We start from the raw sequence: 22,525 nt of genomic DNA, 5'->3' as shown, positions 1-22,525 counted from the left end.
GTTTTAAAGTGCTTTATAAATAAAGTTGGTTTGGTTTGGTTTATATCTTCAGTGTGTGGCAATACTGTCACATGGCCTTTAGATGGCGTCGATGTCCCTCCTTTTCTCATTTTGTCTACAGTTTTGAGCCCTTTTCTGCCTCCAGGTGCTGCAGCTGAGCCTTTCCGCTCTCCGTACAGGAATGTGGCGACCGCATTACGTCACTTGTCCTGCCAGCAAGCGAGAAAAGCAGCTCCGTCCACCAGGAATTTGGTCTTCGTATTTGTGCGCGGCTTTAAAGAGGGGAGGGGGGGGAATTAGTGATTTTCCTCCTGATGTATTCAGAGCTGAGTGGAGGTCTGGGATGTAAACGAGAGGCGACTCACGACGGCTCCGCTGCTGCAGAATGAGAAGCTGGTAGAAGGAGCACAAATCTCGACAACGCTCTCGGTAGAGTCGATGGAGGAACCAGAAAGTAAGGAGTGCTTTCAGGTTGTTATTCTATAATGAGGCGAGGTTATTTTTGTTTTACTGGAGCTAGCCGTTTGTAGCGCTTTACAAATAGGAGCCACTTTTTAATTCATACACTTTTCTACGCTTTTAAAAAAAAATATTTTTAGGTTTCGGTGGCGTGGACTGTCGTTGATTGAATTGAATTGAATTGAACTCGGCTTCTATTGTTACTAATTTTAGACTGTTTTTCTCTCACTTCTCAAGCATTGACTGAACACTTGCTTTTTTTTGCAGGTAACTGTTATTGTGCGGGCTGTGGAGGAAAAATTCAAGACTCATTCCAGATGAAGGTCCTCCAGGATACCTGGCACAACGCCTGCTTTCAGTAAGTGATCCCAGGTTAGGGATTTTTTTTTTTTTTGGGACACGCCCATGCAACCTTGAGCTCGGGTTTAGTCTCAGCAAATAATAAAAAAAAAAGTAGAAAAGCTTTTAAACCTTTTATAACGTAGATGATCCCCGAACCCGCTTGTGTTTGTGCACAACCCCCAGACATTCCTGTCGGTGTCACAAAGCAGGGCTGGTGATGGTCCTGTTCTGGAGGACTTTGTCCTTGTGTACTGAGGCTTAATGATTGCCTCAGTGGTGATGCTGCTCAAACCTCTCTGGCCCTCAAAGCTCAGGGTGTGTGTGTTTGGGGCAGTGAACCTACACACACACACACACACAGGTGAATACCTCACATGCCTACCTGATATAACTCTCCACAGGGTTTCTCCCTTTAGTTAACAATTGATGTTCATGTTTCCTCCTGATGATAATACGCTTTGTTGTTTTGAATTTGCATTTGAAAAGCAAAAACAAAACATTTGTTTGACTAATTTAAGAAAACTACACCAATGCGAACCAGAGTCCTCTCACATGTTTGAGACATTATTGAAGAAAAGAATATATTTTTACAGGTGAATGTGCTGTTTGGGTGCTGCAATGAAAATAGAATTATTTTGTGTTGTGTACACCAATATTTCAACACTTTTTCCACTTCAAACTTTTTCAGTTGTAAGATTAACCTTTAAGGATATTTTTTCTTACTGTTATTTAAAGAGGGGTGCACATTAAAAAAGAGAAAAACTCTATAAAAGATTGATATAGCCGGCTGATTTTGATGTGGTTCTAGTCATTATGAAGTAACAGTATTCTCAGTCTCTAGCACAAATGCTCAATCTCATGTATTCCCTGCTTATTTTTTTTGTAATTTCAGCAAATTACAAACATTTGCTGAATTAACTTGTTAATCAAAACTTGATTAACAAGTTAATCAAGTTTTGATTAACTTGTTTTAATCCAAGTTTACTGTTTATTTTCAAATCCAATGGATTAGTTGGTGACGCAGCTTTCAATTTAGCTTTAGCTAGAAATGTCTTCTCCCTTCTTCACATATTAATGAGCCTTCACTGCATGTATTTCTGTTAAAATACAAAAAAAAAAACACCTCATTAAATATTAACTTTCAAGACAACATGACTAGAAATGGCACTAGATATTTGTTTAAAAGTAGCCTGGTGTAGAAAACAACTTTGTGAGAAGATATTTAAGTCAGATTGGAACCCCCCAAAAATATCTGCAATCTTTAGAATTACTTTAATCTAATTTATCACTAATCACTAACCTTTCACAGTATATTCTTTTTTTTTTTTTTACCTAACGAGCAATATAACATTGCCCGTCCCTAGAAAGTGCATGTTTTTTATTTTAAATAAACTTACCAACCTGTTTTTCTGGTTTTCCTTGAAAAATACTTTTTTCTTTTTCTCTGAGGTTTCATGATACCACAAGTCCATCAAGCTTTAAAGAAAATAAACCCAAATAATAAAAATATCCGCACAAAAAAAAAAAAAAGCTAAAATTGTGTTGAACACCAAACAGGAAATTAACCAATTTCAACAGCAGATAAAAATTTGTAAGATATCTTTTTGTACATTGTGCATTCAGTAAATTCTTCACCACATTTTTATTTTAGGCCTAAAAAACAGCATCTTGTTACTGAAATTACTCTATTATTATATACAAATAATGTTTGTCACTTTATTGAAATGATTAAAATTGTTACATTCAAAAACTTAAAACAAGAGTTTTACTTAAGTTGAGTTTTAGTGTCCTCGCATAACCCGATTTTACACCCTTTAAAGATACCGACTCTGCAGTAACAAATTAAACCTCTTATCTCATTCAAATGACCTGACACCGTTACATTGCAACTCGCCTCTTTTATTTGTACTTAATACATAGATTGTTTCCCCCCAGCCCCCCCACTCTGTCTTAAAGCTGCAGAGCCGACATGTTTTGCATGTGTGTTTGTAACTCGGCACCTTCGTAAACTGACACTCTTATCTCTGGTGGCATTCTCTGCCAGACAATGCGTCTTAAGAAAGCAAAAATAAAACGTGTCCTTGCTGAAAGAATATGCAGTGTGTTTTCTTTTTTCCATTGTCCACATGTTGCCTGCCACTTTGCCCTACTCGCACCTCCACCTTGTGTAACATTCTTGTGAGCGAACGTCACTCCTGTTCCAGTAAACCTGGTGGTGTTACTGAGTCCCATAGGTAACACTACATTAGCTTGTGCTGCACATTCCTAGACAGCGATTCAGATCTGTAAATTGCTGTTTCAGACACCACCAAAGTCCTTTTTTTCTTTTTTTTCTTTTCATTTCTTTAACAAAGCAAGCCACTTAGCTTTTGTTTCTCACTCTGTGTGCAGTGCTGGAGATCTTATCAAAGCTTGCCACAGTACAGGGTGGAGCTGCTTGGCCTTCTTAATTCATCTTCATTTCTTTCTTCTGCTGTATATAATTTCAAAGATGGTAGCTTCTGTTAACATGCAGAGACATTTTCCACCACTATATTAAAAAAAGAAGAGTGCTTAAATCCTAATCTTCCTTCCGCAGGTAAATGTGCAGAGGTTGAATGGGATTGCTGATGAACACACTATTTCTGGAAAGTCAAGAAATGAATGGCTCACATTTTGCCTGTTCCATGTGTTGAACTTATTGGAGTCCTTGTGACTTTGCTGTGGTATAAATCAAATATGTTTCTTACAGCTAGAACAAGCTGACATTTTTCTTTCATGCATGCCAATTAAAATTACTGGTTGACAGATCTATCTTCATCTGAGGCGAACGAAGTCTTTTGGGGATGAACGATGCCCTGAAATGATGTTATAGTGTAGGACATTTGCAGATGTTTTAAGCTCCATTGGTCACGTCTCACCCTCTAAATACAACGAGGAATGTGGGTTTTAGGAAATGAGTAATGTTTGCTTTGTAGTGTTTGTGCAGCAATGTCGATGCCATTGTTTGCCTTAGAGCCACCTGAATTAATGTTCTCTGCCTCCATTCAGCAGTGTGTAGATGAAGGATTCAGGTGTTTTTATAACGACACTAGCATCATCTCATTCAGGCATTATGTGGACATAATTACACAGTTTTTGATTGTTTTATGGGGAAGTGATTTCTCCTTTTTTCTGTTGACACTTGACATATTTTCCTCATTTTAATATACCTTTTACCTTGACAGTTTAAGTATGCTAGTATCACCTGGTAACGCCAATCCAGGCTGAGCTGCTACGCTTTCCTAAATGCTTTTATTTTATTTTAGCAGGACCGCCGTTTTAGGGTGATAATTAACCACTAAACATAGATGATCATGTAAACAGATTTTTTTTTTTTAGCCTAATTTTTAAAAATCGGAACCGTCTAAAATTTCATGTCAAAGAATCGTAACCAGCACAAGTTCATTACAATGGGATATTCAAAGCTAACCGTTTGGATCCACTGGAATGTCTTTTTTTCCTTCCTCACACAATGTGGTTCAAACTTCATCCATAAACAATGGTTCTTTTCATGTCTGCATTGAACATGCAAACTAATCACTCACAAGATAGAAAAAGGATGTGAATGTTATTAAAAGATACTTCAAGTCTGATCAAATTAAGGACGTTTAGAAATGTGAGCTTTCAAAGAAGCTCCTTCAGACACATGATGAGTCATAAAACCTGAATTGCTGCTGTTTTTAAAATTTGACTGGATAATTTGAATCATTGGACTTTAGAAGGACCCTTACTGAGGTATGAGGCAGGATGTTCATTAGTCCATCACGAGGCAGGCTTTCTAAACAATAGAAATTCTTACTCTTACTCTGGTTTCCAGAAAACTACGAAACAGTCACAATTTCCCACCAACAGCTTGAGATAAGGTTCAATGGAAAATTATGCTGTTTGTAGGATAAAAGCCCACCTTATGAACTCATATCCTTGGTACGTCTATTAACGCACAAGGGAGAGGGAGAATCATGCTGTGGGACATGTCGTCACCAAGGAAGAGTCATTTAAAAATGTTATGTTGAAATATTGCAGAATTAGAATGTGTGTTTTTATACGACAACCCAAAATTATGCTAAATAGAAAATTAGGACATCAGATAAATAAAAATAACAAAGCTTTCCAGGTCGCAGCTTTATATTTCTGTTACATATATTCACTTCAATTGATATTGCAAAATAATCTAGATTTTATGAGAAACTGAATTCTGGATTTCAATTAGCCGTATGCTAAATTGATCAACATTATTAAAATGAAATGCTTGAAATATCTTGCTATGAATATAATGAATTTAATTTACTTTTATAATAGTTTATTGGATCTAAGTAGGGGTGTTGTAAGTGTTTGTTTTTTAGTTTTTGAGCATTTTACACATTATTCTGGCGATTAATTGAGTAATCAAAAAAAATGGATAAAATAAAAATACTGGTAAATACTGCCATAACAGTATAAATATCAGATATCAACATCAGCTCAAATTTACATAAGTCTGCATCTCTAAACAAATACTTTTCTGTAGTTTAAAAAATTAAATCACAAGAGCTCAGTTTTTAAGTTAACTGGAACAAAATTATGCTAAATTATGTTCAGCTTAATAATAAAGCAGGAGGCTCACAGAGACACTTATAAAAAATGTCGGTAACACTTTTTTTGAAGGGGTGTGCATAAGACTGACATAACATCTGCATTAAATTATTATAATTTACAAAATCATGCAAAGTTGGCACTTGCAATTGACTTTTAATGCAACTTTTAGAGCAACTTTGCATTAAAAGTGTCATTATTTACCGAATGACACTTCATGACAACTGTCATAAACATTCATAAAGACTTCTTTATGTTCATGACAGGTGTTATGTCATGTTTATGACGGTGTCATGTCAGTCTTGACATGACACATGTTTCCAAAATGTCTATACTCCAGTTTTGATCCTCAGTCAATTTAATAGATTAACTCACTTTGCCCAGCCATTTCTAACTTTTGTGACCATGTGTGTGACCAGATTTGGCGGCTTCGTTACACACAGAAACGTACATACCGCCACAGTGCGCTCTGCCATGCATTTGATGCAACCAGGACGATAGGAAATGCATTTCCTGGTTTGTCCATAAAGCTACATTTATGCTAAGCATCAGTTACAGCAGCCCGCTGTGAATTTCCGCTGTACCTGCATGCACACACCAAGAAAGGAGGAGAAAGGCATCGCGCCAGTCATTTTAAGGATGCCTATTGATCCCCCCCAAAAAAACAATAAAAGCCAGACATTATCAATCAATGGAATCTCCCCGGATTCTCCAGACTGAACTTAAAAATTGGACATGTTATATTGCTAGCACTTAGCAACTCATAGCTAGCACTTAGCAATGTGCTAGCAATGCTAACATGGCGGCCGGAACATGGCGTATTAAATGGTAATGAAGCTTGGAGTTAATCAAATAATTCAAAGAGTCGTTGCAGCTCTACATCTAAGTAAAAATGAGAGAGTATACCTAGTCATTGTACTTTATTCTTTATTAGCATCTATTAAAACTATCCATTGGACATTTTGTGAGTTGTAAAATCTAAAGTTAAACTACTTTTCCATCTTCCACTGTGAGAACTAAAAGTACTGGAGGAAAGTTTTAGAAAAATGTATATCTTTATTTGGGCTGCACACATGTAAACTCTCAAAGTTTTACAAACGTTTTTATTTGATGCCAGCTGTTCTGTCCAAGTCATTGCATTTACTGGTACTAAAATTAAACAATTTTTGGCCCCTTTTCACTTACATCAGATGCTTGGCCTTTAAAACAGCTGCAACCGCAGCCATTATTACTCACGCAGCCTTCACCTCAGCAAACTTTGTTCTCCGTTTTTGACTCATCAAATCACAGCGAGTTGTCTGAAGCCGGAGTCATTTTGCTGACCTCTGGTTTATCTTCAACGTTTTTTCTTCACATTTTTTCTGGAAACAGTAACACTTGTGTCTCTGCATGTTGATGCTTTGCTGCCTGAGAGCCAATGTTTTTTTTGTTTTTTTTTCCCAGTTCCCTGCATTTCTCTCTGCAGTCGAAACAAAACCATGTGTTCCTCCTTCTGCAGGACAGCTCCTTCTAAAGTAAAGCCAGATAACTCAAATATCTGGATGTGGTGCCAAAGTCAATAATCCGGGATCAACCATACCTACGGTACAGAAAGCAACGTGATGTGCGGCTGTCACATGTAGGCTGCTGAAAACTCAAAAAACAATGTGAAAATGCTGATAACCTATGCTTACTTGCATGAGGGATCAATTAGGATTCCTTTCACTCTTAAGAAAATTTAAAATTATTCTGTACATTGACCATACGCCCACCTAAATTAAAGAAAATTGTCAATCAGAAGGTCACTACAGTTTATATTTGCAAACCGTCCCGAATGCCTTGATGTGTACTAAATGCTAGTTGCTCTTTTTGGTGTCTTTGTTTCATTTCACCATTGGGTGAGTTTAAGGCATAACAACCCTATTTGTTTGCCTGCAAGCTGTGACCTAAATCTTAGACTTCTTTCAGCATAATGTGGCAGGATTTCATAGAAACCATAGTGGGAGGGTAAAGGTTGAATAATGAAGGCAACAACATTGGAAACCTCACAGCAGACTTTTCAATAACGTAAAACCCCAGCAAGGCAGTTTCCTCCATGATTTACATAATCAGTGCTGCTTGATTGAGGAAATGCTATTGGACTGTAAGCACTTCCTAGTTTGGGGCATCTTCTGCATTCCTTCCTCTGAACATTTTGTCACTAGGTTGTTGTCATTAAAGTTCCTTTACTGTGTCAAGCTTCACCTCAGGTGACAGACTAATCAGCAGCTGAAGCAGTCAGCAGAAATCCAAGTAAACATTTGGATCGGTACGTGTTGATCTTATTGGGTTGGGAAATGTTTCTCTTTAATTGCGAAGGGATTTGACAGAAGAGGATCTTACCTAAGAGAATATAGCCCAAACTTGTGCCAGAAGTATTTTAATGGTTTACTTTGCATGTCTTGGGCTAAAGGTTAGCAGATGGTTTTTCAGTGTTTACATTGACCAAGATAAGGAAAAGAACAGCGATGCACAGTTGTAAGCAAACAAAACAATAAACAGCAGGGTGATCTGCAGACTTTGTCCTTGTGGATACATGTTTTTTTGCCTACCTAGTGCTTTTGGAGTTTTCTATCTCGCTTCTATTTTCTTGAAAAGTTTAATCTTTTCAAGGTCCTAGAATCATTCTATACCTTTAGTTTACAAAAGATTGATTTTAATCAGCTTCATGGGTGGAACGACTCCGCAAAGCTAAAATAACGGCAGCCATGCAAGTTCCTACACATCCCAGAGACAAAATGTATCTACGCCTTGTTGAACAAAGAAAAGTAGAAAAGTACATGTTTTTATTCTCAGGAACAACCTGAGTGTTTATGTACCAGCTCCGTTCTGTGTCCTGTACATTATGAACAACACTTGTGCAACAGGCTGAAAAAAGTGTTGTTATATCTGTGTTTTGCTATTATTTAAAGTGCAACCATTCTGTAAATGTTTCTTCTGGAAAGGGTCTCTTTGCTCTAATTATAAGCTCAATCAACGAAAGCCAATCAAATTTGTGGATCCCTGTTAACATTTTAAACATTTCTGTGAGTGTGTGATTAACTCAAAAGGGGTTTTATTGTTAAATAAGGCTCTCCTGTGTTTTGCATATCAAGAAAAAGGGGGACTTTGGTCCCAAAAACAAAGTCTTAAGGCTATACTTGAACCTTCAAAGAATGACTTGTGGATAATTTGTGATGGGATCCTTAGCGATCTGAAACCAAGTATTTTAGTGGTTTGGGTTGAATAAGTATCCCAGCATCCATCCACCCATCCACCATCTTGGGTTTTCTATTTAAACCCTGATTTCAATAGCAACCTCTACATTGAAGTTTTTCTAAACTTTTGTTTTTATACTTGTGAAATTTGCTAAAAAATCAACTAAGCGCATAGCTGGTTTAAAACATAGACTTTCATCGTGAACATGTGTAGAAACCCTGTTCTAGACATGTTTGATCGCAGTGGATTGCCGATCTCACAAAAGACAGATACATTTTTTAAAGATTTTTTTTGCTTTTAGCTTCCTAGAGGAAAAAAAAATAACGGACTGTACAGTTGTACGGTGTAGAAGATCCTGCATCTCTTGTGCTGCTTTGATTTCTGCAGCGGTCTGACTCTCTTTGTCTTTCCAGATGCTCCGTCTGCTCTGACAACCTCACTAACTGGTACTATGAGAAGGATGGCAAGCTGTACTGTCAGAAACACTACTGGGAGAAGTTTGGGGAGCTCTGTCACGGCTGTTCGCTGCTCATGACGGGACCTGCCATGGTAAGTCCGTTATTATTGTTTTACATTTTTTACTGGTAGATGCCAACCTGTTGTCACAAACCATCTTGAGATGGTGTTTTAGCAGAAACTGTTTATTCATTGTAAAGTTTGTAAGCAGTTTTATTTTTATTTTGGGGGGGAGTTGAAAAGCTCTTTATGAATTTAACAATGAGAGCATCTAACAGTCACGACAGAATCGAGGTGAAAGGGCTGGAGGGTTTTTTAAATTTAAACTCCTTAAAGGGACTAAAAGTATATCTTTTTGTATAACTACCAATGTCTTGCAAACCCAGGAGCTTTTATTGGTTCCTTGGCATGGTGACCTAATCTGAAATTTAAATAGTGTTCACATCAATCTAAAGCCAATAGTTCTGATTTAATTATATTACTTTATGCAGGAATCTCACATGTGGGGAAGTGAACCGTGATGTCAGTCCACTTTTCTTATTTGTGGGATTTTTTCCCCCCTTTTGCTTGAACTGCTGAAGAGAGGCCAGCTCTTTATTTTTTGTGAATGTGGTCTAATTATCCAAGTGAGTATGTTGATAAATGTAAATCTGAAACGGTTTGGGAGCACTCCGGGGCAGGAAGGACTGAGAGATGTGGAGACTCCAGCCAAACTCTGCTCTTGATTCAATTTGAGCTTTTCTCTTTTTTTCATGCTGATTAAAAAATAGCCTAAATATCGTTCTGGTGTAAATACTAATAACAGATGGTAAAAGGAAAATGATCACAGATGGCTTTTGAACTACTCTAGATATCTTCAGCTCACTCATCAGGTTTCTATTGTATTTGTGTTTTGGGATTGAAGCGGACATCCTTTTGTCTCTGTTGAGTTTCTATGTTGATTTAATCAAATGTTTTGGATCATTAACCTGCTGAAAGGCTTGATAAGACTTGATAACGGCCCATTTTCAGTGTATTGGTGCAGTGAGATTAGGTTACTGCAAAAACAGATTATTTCATTTTAGTAATGTTCTTTTCTATATTGGCAAAGAAGTAAATATTTTAAAAGAAAAGATACACTCGGTGTTAAAAATAATAAAATAGATTTCTTAGGGCACTAGTTTTAGATTTACATGGCAAGTGAAACCATCGATGAATGCTGATTATTCTTTTTAAGGCTAAATTTTCTTTTTTTTTTTTTTTGGAATAAAATCTTTTAAAATGGCTTTAGATTGGTGTAGTTAAACTCTCTTAAATTTTGCAAATAGAAAGAAAGGCATCAAAGATTTACAAACTAGAATTTAAACAATAAGGTTTTAAAGTAGTGTTGATTTAATTTGGATCATAAATTAACTGCAACGCTGTGTGCGTGCATAATAAAACACAAGCAGCTAATTTGTTTTGCCCTCAATCTATGAAAACAAATTTCACACAGCCTGTGTCGTGCTCCAGTTTTATTTTTCTGGTGGACCTTATTAGTGAGATGCTTTTGTTTTTCAGTTGTGAACGATACTTGTTTTTGGCCTGCTGCTGAATCGTGCAGAAGGGGGCTCTGCATAGACTTGTGAATTAGTTTTCCCCCCCAAGAGGCCCCACTCTGCTCCTTCTCTGTACAGAAGTTCTCCACGGTTCACTTCCCCACATGCAGAACCGAGTGGGGAAAAAACCAGAACATGCGGCGGTTTTGGAGCATGTTAGAGTCCAGTGTGGCGAGAAGCTCTGTTGATATTACCCACAGTTATGATGACGTGCATAGATGGCTTTTTGGAGATCCAATATCAGTATTTGACAGAGTAAACGGTGCTCGCTTCAAACAAAACGGAGTCAATAAATAAGTAAGCAGTAAAAGTCCTTCAGATGGAAGCTTCTGCTGCTGGACACAAACAGGGTCACCCAGCTAACATGCGGTCAGACTGACGTTTTCTTTCTGCCACCAAGCAACAGGCGGAGTTTTTTTTTTTTTACATTGTGCCATTGGCGTCCAGCTTCATCAGCTTCACCGAGCGTTTTTTTGGCAGGACTGAACTGGCACCGCGGCCGATCGGCCAGACAGAAAAGCATTGTGGTCCAGGAGCAGAGGAGGCTCGTACAAAGCTGCTTCTGCTGCTGCTGCATGTTCGGCATCCCAGCCCAGGACACAACTGCTCTTGTTCTAGTTTGTTTGTTTATTGATGAAATTGGATTTTTTTTTTTTTTGCTTAAGCAGTTTTCAGGATCAGTTTATGAAATTCTGCTCTGTTGCTACATTGGTCTGTTGTCTTGCGTCTCACTGTTTAGGCCCGGGGCAGGGCGTAACCGAGGGGGATGGTTTTGTTTTTGTGCTCAAAGGTGAGGAGTTACAGACAAGCTCAGGAGATGTCGCAATCGTTTTTGTCGGCATCACCTTCAGGCAGCTGGGAATCCTCTTCCAGCACAGACGAAGTGACTCACAGCTACAGAACATGTTGGAAAAATACCACAAACTTGTCTGTGCTTAAGTTTCAGGTAGATGTGAATAGTCGAGCAAAAAAGGAATGATTTGGATTTTTGTTTTCGAGCACGCCCCTCCAGCACAAAGCAGCAAACATGAAGATGGGAAAACTTAGGAATGTTCTGAAATAGCTTTAAGATTCATTACACTGTGTGGAAAACCTATTTTGTCTGCAATTACATTGATTGTATCTGACTTCATGATGCATAAATTAATCTGAAATTAGTAATTGTTGCAAATGTTTTAATATCACTTGATCTTTTGCACATTTTTTCACTTCACAACCACCAACTTCCTTGTATTTTATTTAGATTTTCATATAATAAATCCGGATAACTAAATCCAAAACAGAATTGTAAAGCGGGAGAAAGCGGATGCAGTTTTCCTATTTGTGGAATCTAAAAAAAAATTAGCTTCTTTTAGTCTCACAACCCCTAAATAATTGAAGAAAATCAATTTCCTTTAGAAGTCACTTAAAAGCTGCTTCTACAAAGTATTGAATCAGAGGGGCTGAATACAAGTAAACTCGCATTTTATTTAGTTTTATTTCCAAAAAATATTCTAAACCATGAAGAATGTTTTTAACTTCACATTAATGTGCTATTTTCTGTGCTCCTCTTGGCCTTTTACATAAAATCCCTATAAAATCTTTTTTCATTTTGTTGTTGTAACATGTAGGGATTAACAATATATCATTATTGCACAACATGAATATAAATTTAATGTCTGGAGTGCAATAATTGTTTTCCATGTATTACTAGCTGACACTATTCCATTCAGCTGTCTGGATAGAGTTTCACCGCAGTAAATGCCCAAATCACAGAGGTGGGAAGAGGTGAAAGGTCACTGGGAGCGTTGGAAGAACAGAGGAGAAAGAGACGGAGGAAAATCTGAATTTATTGCAGCTATTTTCTGCATCACAGTATTTACTAAAAATATCTCCATTGCAGGATTTTCTCATATCTTTGTGATTCAAATGGAGCAAATAGTTTTACAAGGCTCTGTATTTACTAAGCCCACTGCTTGCTCAAGCGCCGGAACATTATCTCATCTTGCATGGGAGAGAAAGAGGAAAGACAGATGTTAAGAGAGCATGACATAAACTACTGAAAGGGAAATTGGTAAGTCATGTGCAGCAAGTGTCAGAGCGAGAGAGAGAGAGAGAGACATGAAAGCAGCAGTGAAACAAACAGCTCAGACCTGCCTGGATGACGTCAGAGCAGATTCCAGACAGGCTGAGAGTGAAGCAGGTGTTGACGCTGTGTCACCGCTCAATGTGAAGGAGGGTTCACAGAGTCACACACTTATTAATCACATGGAAGAGGATCTCGACAGATCGTTTTCTCTTCTGTCCTGCATGGAGCATCAGTTGGCTTGCTTCTGGTTGCAGGTGGCTGGAGAACACAAGTACCACCCCGAGTGTTTTGTGTGTCTGAGCTGCAAGGTGATCATCGAGGACCGGGACACGTACGCCTTGGTCGAGAGGTCCAAACTCTATTGGTAAGTTTGTTTTACGTTGGTCTAGGAGATTTTAAGGGGGTGAATGCAGAGTCGAAATCTAGGTTAATGACTGAAAGTGAAAGCTGGTGATAAAAACACAAGATTGCTGCATCATCTTTTGCAATACGTCTCCTTCCTCTACGGTGAATTTACCACAGTCCAGTTAAAGAATGCATCATTTGGAAGGTAATATTACATGTCATAATTTAAACACCATTTGAGAAAGGTTATTCAGTTGTATTTAAATATGTGACTCATTTATTCCATAGAAAGGCTTGGCCATTAAACATTGAATTGATTCTGGTTTGTAGGGATGCCTCCAAGGGTCAAAGAACAGTGGGACTCAACACTGGAGATGCAGACCTTTAGTGTCATTGCTCTTTGACCTTGATGGGTTGAACTGAAACAAAAAATATCATGACGCTGCCATGATAAAGTTGATAATATATATAATAATAATAATAATAATAAAATAACATTAAATGTAATATGCATAATACTGTAATATATTTGTTCATTCTCATCGACATCGTTTCTTTCAATACATATTTGATTAAATATCGACATATTTTGTTAGTCAAGTTAAAGACTTCTTCAATAATCCTGCATTACAGGTTACATGCATTACATGCGTTATGCTTCATTTAGCATGAATCATCAGTCATGTTTCTCACGCCGAAATTACATTTTTCATTTTTTATTTTTTTTACACACTTGCTAATACTCCTAATTATTTTGAGCATTATTGGAACCATTTTCTTTCCTGCTTTTGCAGTGGAAAGTGCTACAAGCAGGTGATCCTCACCCCCATGTTGGAGAAACGCTCACACGACTCGATATTGGACTCCCTGCCGCACACGGTGACGCTCATCTCGATGCCCTCGGCGGCTAACGGGAAGAGGGGATTCTCTGTGTCCGTGCTGAGGGACGTGAACGGCGCGGCCAGCGTTCAAGTCAAAGAGTAAGTGGCAAACTGCCGGCGGCGGATCTGTGCGCCTGTGTCGCTGTTGTGTGAGTAATGCTTTTATGCAAGACATGATTATAGGTTTGGTGAACCGCTGCTGTGAGTGTGTTTGTGTGGAAGCGTGTCACGGCAAATGAGGTAGTGGTGGGAAGCTTGATGTGGATTTTAAGTCGCTCGCCTGTTCTTGCTTCAGGGTCAGAGGGATGCTTATCAGTCCGGAGGTGCGAAGTGCTATCCACGTTGGAGACAGGATCCTGGAGATCAATGGACTGCCTGTTGGGACGCTGATGGAGAAGGAGGTGAGCTTTTTTTTTTTTTTTTTAACACCATGTCTGCTACAGTGTTGCAGAAACTGAAAATGTTTCAGATCAAACAAAGTTTCCTCTTCACACATCAAGTTCAGGCCTATGGAAGGAATTTACCTGAAAATGTATGGTATGTTTTTTTTTATTACACCGAACATTAAAAGTAAACATTGTAACAATACTGAAAAGGCAAAATGTTGGAGGAACTGTGGGAATGAGTCTGCGGGACATTTTCATGTCTTCTGGGAATGTACAAAGATTACACCCTTTTGGTTGGAGGTGATGGGGGAAATCAATGCTAAAATGGACCTGAATTTGCGATATGATGTTGCTGTGGTGTTTCTGGGTGATCTACCCGAAACACTGGGGAAGTCGGATAGATATCTGCTTTTAGTACTGTTGGCAGGAGCAAGGAAAGCGATAACCCGCAGGTGGTTGGACCCGGAACCGCCAACAAACTTGGAATGGAGGGAAATAGTCGGGAAAATCCACACAATGGAGAGACTGACTTTCTCATTAAGACTTGCTACTCACAAATTCAACAAATATTGGAAAAAACTGAAACCTCTATAACGACTGACAACAATTAATAGATGTAATTACTGCTTTTTGTTGACTATTACATACATGACTGCACCTGTCAAATTGAATGCTCTGCGTTTTGTGTTAAAGGGGGATCTGAATGTTCCAAGCATGTATGTGTATTAAAAAATCTTAAAAAATAAAGTTTAAAAAAAAAGAAAAAAAAAAGAAAAAGTTTCCTCATTAGCTTCATGCCTCAAGTGCATATTTCAAAGCCATGTTCTCATCTTGACATGTGGATTTTTGCATTTCTCACATTCTTCCAACATTCTTGAGTTGGGAGAGGAAGGCTTTTAAATTACTTAAAGGCTCATCCTCGAAACCTCTCCCTTCAGACATGTGCTTGTTTTGTTTTGGTTATTGCTGATCTAGCCTGTTTTTCTTTTTTCTTTTTTTTTACCACTCATCAATATGGAGATTTTTCCACAGGTTGCACTTTGTAGGTTTGCTGTGGCACAATAACCTGGAGGGAATCAAATTCTGACACTAATATCTGACATGTCTTTTATTTTCCACTTTATTAAAATGCATAGAAATTAAAACCTTCATAAATAACAGGGTTTTCTGGAAAGTTTAGAAACATCCTAATTTTAATTTGAATAAATTTGTTTGGTTTATATTTTCCTTTTTACGTTATTTGAGTTCCTAGTAACTTTTGTTTAGTTTCTGTAGGGCCTTTACTTCACAATACTAGAAGGTCACGCGACATTTTTAGAAAAATCAGTGATGACGTGATGAGAACATAATAAGTTCACATCACTTGTGCTTCCAACTCTCTACTCCACTGCAATTCAACTCCAACTAACTGGCTCGAAATATTACTGGCATGCAGAGTGTGATCTCATGTTCCTTTTGAATACATTTTCCACCAATGATTGCATTCCAAACAATCTTTTGTGTCATTTATGTTGCTTAGACTGAGAACGACAATGTATTTGTAACATTTTGTGCATCCCTACTGCTACTTGGAGGCTTGTTTTGACTTGAATCTTGTATAACGCTGTGGGGTGACGTGACACATGTTCACTTTTAGTAATGGTGATCACTCGCATGTTGCACAAAATAAATGAAAATGTCATTAAAAACAAATATCATGGAGGTTTGGTTCACGTTGCTTTGAGGAAAAGCTGTTTCAGTCTTGCATGTCCTTTTCTCGTTGAGGTGTACGATCTGATCCACCACACCAGTCACACGCTGCAGCTACTGATAGAGTACGACCCGGTGAGGCAGCGTCTGGATCGGCTGCGACTGGGCTCGCCTAGGAACCAGCTGGGCGTCCCGGCCACGTCCCGCATGCGTCTGTCCTCGCCGTCCGACACGGTCCTGGAGAGGACAGACGAAGTTGACGATGGCATGCTGAAAAGGAGGTCTTTGAAGTACGCAGAGAGAGTCTAAGATGCTTACATCTTCCTTGTTTTTGGTCTGAGCCTACACGCCATTAAACTGTCTGTATCTGTCTTTGTTTCAGGCGCAGTAACAGCATATGCAAGTCCCCGAACTCCCTGAAAGAGGCGCCGATGATCACGAGAGACATCGGTCGCTCTGAATCCCTGAGGTCCTCCAGCAGCTGCTCTCATCGCATTTTCCGACCCTGTGACCTCATCCACGGAGAAGTCCTAGGGAAGGGCTTTTTTGGACAGGCCATCAAGGTCAGCCTGCAGCTCCCGTCTCTTTTTCCATTCAGCATTTTATCTCTTGCACTCTTTAAACTTCAAATAATACCTGCTTTCATCTCAGATGACTCACAAAGCCACTGGGGAAGTGATGGTGATGAAGGAGCTGATCCGTTGCGATGAGGAGACGCAGAAAACTTTTCTAAAGGAGGTGGGTAATGAGCAGCAGGAGGCCGGGGATTTCTCTCACACACACGCACACACGCACGCACGCACGCACACACACACACACACACACACACGTGTCTGTGTTAAGATTCACAACTGAAAGCCACGCCGCTTGCTCCAACAATCGCCCCTTTGTACATTGTTATTTTCAGGTTGTCACATTGCTCTGGTGGGAACTCATTAGTTTGACCTGTATTTAATTCTTTCTTCACACGTGCTAAGCTTTCCTCTGCTCAGAACTGATTAGAGGTAACTTGCTTATATTAATCAGGAACTTGTTTTTTTTTTTTCTTGTCTACCACGCGTCTGAATTTCAGGTCAAGGTAATGAGGAGCCTCGACCATCCACACGTACTGAAGTTCATCGGTGTGCTGTACAAAGACAAGAGGCTGAATCTGATCACGGAGTTCATCGAAGGAGGAACGCTGAAGGACTTCATCAGAGACATGGTGAGTTAAACTTGCTTTTGTACAACCTTCATGCTTGGTGGACTCTAAAGGAGCTCAGAGTGCAGGTGACCTGAAGTAAACTCCACCCTCCTACACAGATCTCGGCTCATTAAGTCGTAGGTTTGGAAATCGGGAGGCTTAGATATGAGAAGGTTTCACCAGGGGAAAATTACCTCACCCTGCTGCACTCCTCTGTCATGTCATGTGTTGTTTGTTGTTTTTTTCTTGCTTGAATTAGGAATATAGTTTGTTTTTGAGCTTCTGGTAACACAGTTCAGAAAAGTCTGGAAAACTGCAGAATTTAGTTTACGTCTTTCCAAGGTCTGGATAAGGATAGAAAATAAAAAGAATGTGGAAAAGTATTTGTTTGCCAAGTCCTCTGCCTAAAAGTTTAATCCATCCATACATGCATCCACTCTTTCACCTGCCTACCCCTCGTTTTTGTCTGTCTTTTCTTCTAGGCTCTGTTTTTAAAGCCTGACAACTTTAAAATTATTAGCCAAAACTTTCTGGTGACCTGTCCTATTTATACTTTAAAACAAGTTTGATAATTCTGGAAATTTGTGTCTACAACAGATTGGATTTCTGTCATAAAAACATGTAGGAACACTTTTTATTGAGATGTATTTGACAAAGTATAATTAAAAATTAGTGCAAGCCCTGTATTTACATTTATGATGCCTCTAAAAGTTAATTTTTGTCTTTTTTTGTTGTTTGTTTTCACTCTGGACTCACAGGACACGTTTCCTTGGCAACAAAGAGTCAGTTTTGCAAAGAGCATCGCCTCTGGCATGGTGAGTTGTTTTCTTTGTTTTGCCTTGGGGGAAATTTGACCATTAAACATCAGTGATTTGATTACTAATTGTATTAAATTGTGAATGTAGCAGTATAAATTATGTGATTCCTAAGAAATCAGTTTCCCTTTTTCTCTTAGGCTTACCTTCATTCAATGAGCATCATCCACAGAGACCTCAACTCTCACAACTGCCTGGTTAAACTGGTAGGTGACGTCTGACCGTCCTCTTTCACTTTGTTGACATTTGTTGCAGTTTTATGAAGAAAGCAGTATAAATAGAAAACAATACATTATTAATTGTTAAAATACAATGAAGAAGAAAACTACAATCATGTAGTCATTCTAAAAACGCCCCAGATATTTTTCTCTGAAATTATCTATAAGCAATCCTGTTTGTCATTCCTTGAAAGTCACAGATTTTTAAAAAAATTTTTAGCGTTCTGGTTGATGCATTCACTGATCAGTTTTTTTTTTTTTCTTTTTCAATCAGTCTTTCCAGTAAAAAACCAGTGAACACTTTGTTTCCCCTTTCAACAGGACAACACTGTAGTGGTTGCTGATTTCGGTCTGTCCCGACTCATCGTAGAGGAGAAAGTTAAACCTCCTCCGGAGAAACCTTCAACCAAGAAGAGGGTGTTGAGGCGCATTGACCGGAAGAAGCGGTATACTGTTGTTGGAAACCCTTACTGGATGGCTCCAGAAATGCTAAATGGTTGGTGACTTATTCCCCAAGGAAAACAACAACAAAAAAAATGAAATAATGTTTTAATTATGAGAGAAGAAGACAGTCATGGGATCAAAGAGTGCATGTACTTTATTCTTTATTCAATGTCATTTTAGGTAAACGCTACGACGAAAAGGTGGATATCTTCTCTTTTGGGATCGTTCTTTGTGAGGTAAGCTGCTGTTCTTTCACATTTCCTTCTCCAGTTTGTTAAATACCTTCTTGGCAAAGACATTCGACGTTTCTCGGATGCCATGAAAAGATTTTATTTGTAATTCTATTCAGATTATCGGAAAAGTGTACGCAGACCCCGAGTGCCTCCCCAGGACGCTGGACTTTGGCCTGAATGTTGGCAAGTTTGTGGAGAAGTTTCTCCCTGAAGACTGTCCTCCAGCTTTCTTCCCCCTGGCTGTGGCCTGCTGCGACCTCACACCAGACAACCGGTGAGAGCCTCCTCTTAAGCTTACTTTTCAAGAAAACGGCACAAAACATATCCAACTTTGTTCCAAAATATTATAGTATAAAAACCGATTGGCCTTGAATAACTCAATTGGTCCAGATTATTAAAATGCAACTCCACAGATGCTACCACTAATCAGCATAACAACCAGGCAGGTCTACGTAGCTGACAGCTGTTGTAAAAAATGTTCCCATAGACATTAACTACCTAAAGCCTCGATGGATTCTTTGTAGTTTTTTTTTAAATTAGTTTTTACTGTTTAGAGGATTTGACTTTATAGGTTAGTTTTAGAGAGAGACACTTGTTTAACATGATTTTAACTGCTTTCTGTAACTTCAAATAACGGCACTAAGTCAAATTGTGTAATCATTTTGTAAGGCATTAAGTAAAGTATCCAACCGGTTTTCATGCTTCTAGTAAAAGTTAAGAGCAAAGCAACAAAAAGAAACGACTTCTAAATTTTAAGGAACAGTAAATGCAAATTATTAGAATTTTCTGGAGCATCAAAAATTAGGCATGGAGTTTCCTCTTCTCACCTGACGCTAAAGTCAGGTCTACTTAATGAACCTTGAAGCCTGAGTCAAAGAGCGTTGTGTTTTTATAGGGACTTCAGGAATTTAAAAGGATCCTTTGAAGCTAAAAGCAGAACTAAAAAGTGTCCTGCAGCATTAAAAAAGTGAAATATAACAGGACTTTGCTCTAGCATAACAAAAATATTTTAAAAAAGCAAAAAAATTCAAGCATTTCACAAAACCAGTTTGTGTTTTGTTGCTGGATTTCGTCTCGTCGTTGCACCTTAAGGCCGCGGCGGAGGAGAGAGAGAGGAAAAACAAACAGTTTCACATGCTGTATGGACCTGCTTGCACACAAACTTGTCCCTGCTGCCAAATTGCTTCCTCGTGTTTTCTCCTAACCTCATCGGGCTGATTCTAAGCTAAAACTCCTCACTGATCTTTTCTTTTCTCCTCCTCTTCCTCTTCCTCCTCCCACAGTCCATCTTTCCAGAAACTGGAAGACTGGTTTGACGCCCTCTCGCTTTACCTGGAACTGGGAATCCCTCTGCCAGCTGAACTGGACGAACTCCATCAGAATCTGAGTCAACTCTACTGGCCCACGGATCCGGTCCAGAGCTCAGAGGAGCCCTCCACACCAACAGCAGCCTCTCCAGACTGCACCAGCATGACGGACAATGACACCTAGGACTTGTGCCTTTTTGACACGTAGCTCACTCATTCGCTCTCTGTGACGCCTCTTAACTACTGCACTAATTCTGTGGATGAGGGGGGAGGGGAAGAGGGAAAACGGTGTTGAAACCGAGCCAAGTTAGAACTGGATAACCTGAGAGAGCCGGACCGGTTGTCCTGTTTTTTTTGGAACATAACTCTGAGTGCCAGTGAACTGCAGTGAGAATGAAGAGACACATTTCAAATTCCTAACTTTTGGTTGCTTATTTTTGTTACTGTGTGTCTCCATTTAACAACACGGAGCAGTTCTTAATTTTATAGTTCACTTAATTGTAGCAACATAGGGGGGGGATCTGTCCCTGTGAACGGAGATCTTTGTTAGGCATTTATGTCTTTTTGCGATACTAGTTTTGTTTTTCTGGCTCTGATGGTGCTCAGTGTCTTGGGAACATGAATCCATTCCACGCCTTAAAGAGGAGTTGCCCAACCTCAGCAAAACAAAACAAAGTTCTTTTGACAGTCAAATCACAGTGCAGGTGAGGATTGTTGGCGCACACGTGTGTAAATGTACTCTACACGTGTACAGATGTACTCTAGCAAATGTGTACAAATAGAGAGAAAAAGAAAAGTAGTTCAGGCGGTGTGGAACAATTTCTGACAGACTTCTCAAGACATTTATAATTTCAACTGGAAACTAATGAGTCAAATTAGAAAAATGTTCAATTTCTTTTATTTCTTTAAAGTCTGCCCCTGGGAGTACATTTTTATTGAGTAGACATAAAACAACTATATATCTTTCCGTCTCTTGGGTTTCAGAATAGTGGGAGGTGAAACGGTGCCCACAGAAAGACACTTATTAATGTCTGATATTGGTTGAAAGGTGGTTGGAGTTGAGGCAACTTAGTCTGAGTTTCTTTGCTCAGGCTAAATGTAGAGGGGAATCTGGGAGAAAAAAGTCCACATTTCAACAGACGTTCTGGGTTAAATAAAGACAAAAACTTACTACACTCAAATAGCCATAAAAATGTGTGCATTGATGCCCAGTGTTTAAAAATTTAAAATATGTCTCTAGCCTTCCAGCTGTGAGCAGTCATTTATTTATTTCTATTATTGCTCATTTTATGAGCACTCATTATTTAGGAACAGAGGTGATGTCACACTGTGTGTGTATGTGTGTGCTTTTCTCCATTAAATTTTAGATCAAGATCAGTTTCCAGTTTAGCATTTACACATGAGAACATAAAAAAAATTATATGAACTCCTCATTGCTAAAATTAAAATCAGAAACCACTAAAATCATGTCTCTTTTAAACAAAACCAGTGACCTCTACTTTAGTCAGTTTTTACTTTATGTGAACTTATTTAATGCTTAGAAATCATTTATCAAAAAGGTGCCTACTAGTGTTTTAGTGCTTTCTTTCTATTACATGTAAACTTTTTTTTTTAAATTTATTTATTTAGGATTTATATTTTTTTTCGCTTCACATTTGACCAAGATTTTGTAATTTGACCAAACTGCATGGCTTTCTTTTGAAGCGTCTTTCCCTAAGATGTGTGGATGCCTGCAACACTGACCTGCACTGTGTGTGAACTCTGAAGATAATGCAAAACTATTTTGCTGCAGAAAAATCTGTACATGTTGAGATTTGTCATAAGACGGTGAAGATTCGTGTTTCTTCCAAGCTTCACTGATCTCGGTATGTTTCTTTGTAGTCTGATTTCCACTAATTTTTCAGAATAATGAAGACTTAATCATTTTTGTTCTCTAACAATTCAGGACAAAGACTTTTGTTGGATGTTATGAAACAAACTCTTTGTAAAGTGGGACTTGTTTTTTCTTCTGAAGCAATGTAAATGACGTGTATATGCAATACCTTTAATTGGATTGTGTAGATTTTTCTGGGTTTTTTTTATATTAGACATTTCGACAGCATTTTGCTATCACCAAGCAAGGTACTGAAGACCAGTTGTAACCACTTTTATTTATATCTCTGTAGTGTTTCGTAAATAAAACCTCTGTTGCTTTTTCAAACTGTCATCAGTCTGTTTTTTAAGCACAAACCTTTTTAGTTTTTTTGTTTAGAGAAACCAATTAACCTGACCGTCATGTTTTTGGACTGTGGGAGGAAGCCGGAGTACCCGGAG

At 38.6% G+C, this 22,525-nt stretch overlaps 1 protein-coding gene across 1 annotated transcript; it reads left to right on the top strand.

Moving 5' to 3' along the window:
* Positions 1 to 22,416, top strand: limk2 (LIM domain kinase 2). The gene is made up of 16 exons (XM_008418656.2): positions 1 to 454; positions 727 to 817; positions 9,024 to 9,159; positions 12,966 to 13,075; positions 13,851 to 14,036; positions 14,233 to 14,338; positions 16,088 to 16,302; positions 16,395 to 16,575; positions 16,664 to 16,750; positions 17,085 to 17,216; positions 17,954 to 18,010; positions 18,151 to 18,216; positions 18,550 to 18,724; positions 18,853 to 18,908; positions 19,022 to 19,179; positions 20,189 to 22,416. Exons 1-16 carry the CDS (start codon positions 439 to 441, stop codon positions 20,394 to 20,396), a joined length of 1,980 nt encoding a protein of 659 aa, XP_008416878.1. The 5' UTR covers positions 1 to 438; the 3' UTR covers positions 20,397 to 22,416.
* The last annotated feature ends 109 nt before the right edge of the window (positions 22,417 to 22,525 follow it).

This window comes from Poecilia reticulata, linkage group LG9, assembly GCF_000633615.1.
Source record: "Poecilia reticulata strain Guanapo linkage group LG9, Guppy_female_1.0+MT, whole genome shotgun sequence".
Taxonomy (NCBI): Eukaryota; Metazoa; Chordata; class Actinopteri; order Cyprinodontiformes; family Poeciliidae; genus Poecilia; species Poecilia reticulata.
The sequence above is the reverse complement of the archived record's forward strand: the minus strand, read 5'-3'. Positions and strand labels throughout refer to the sequence as shown.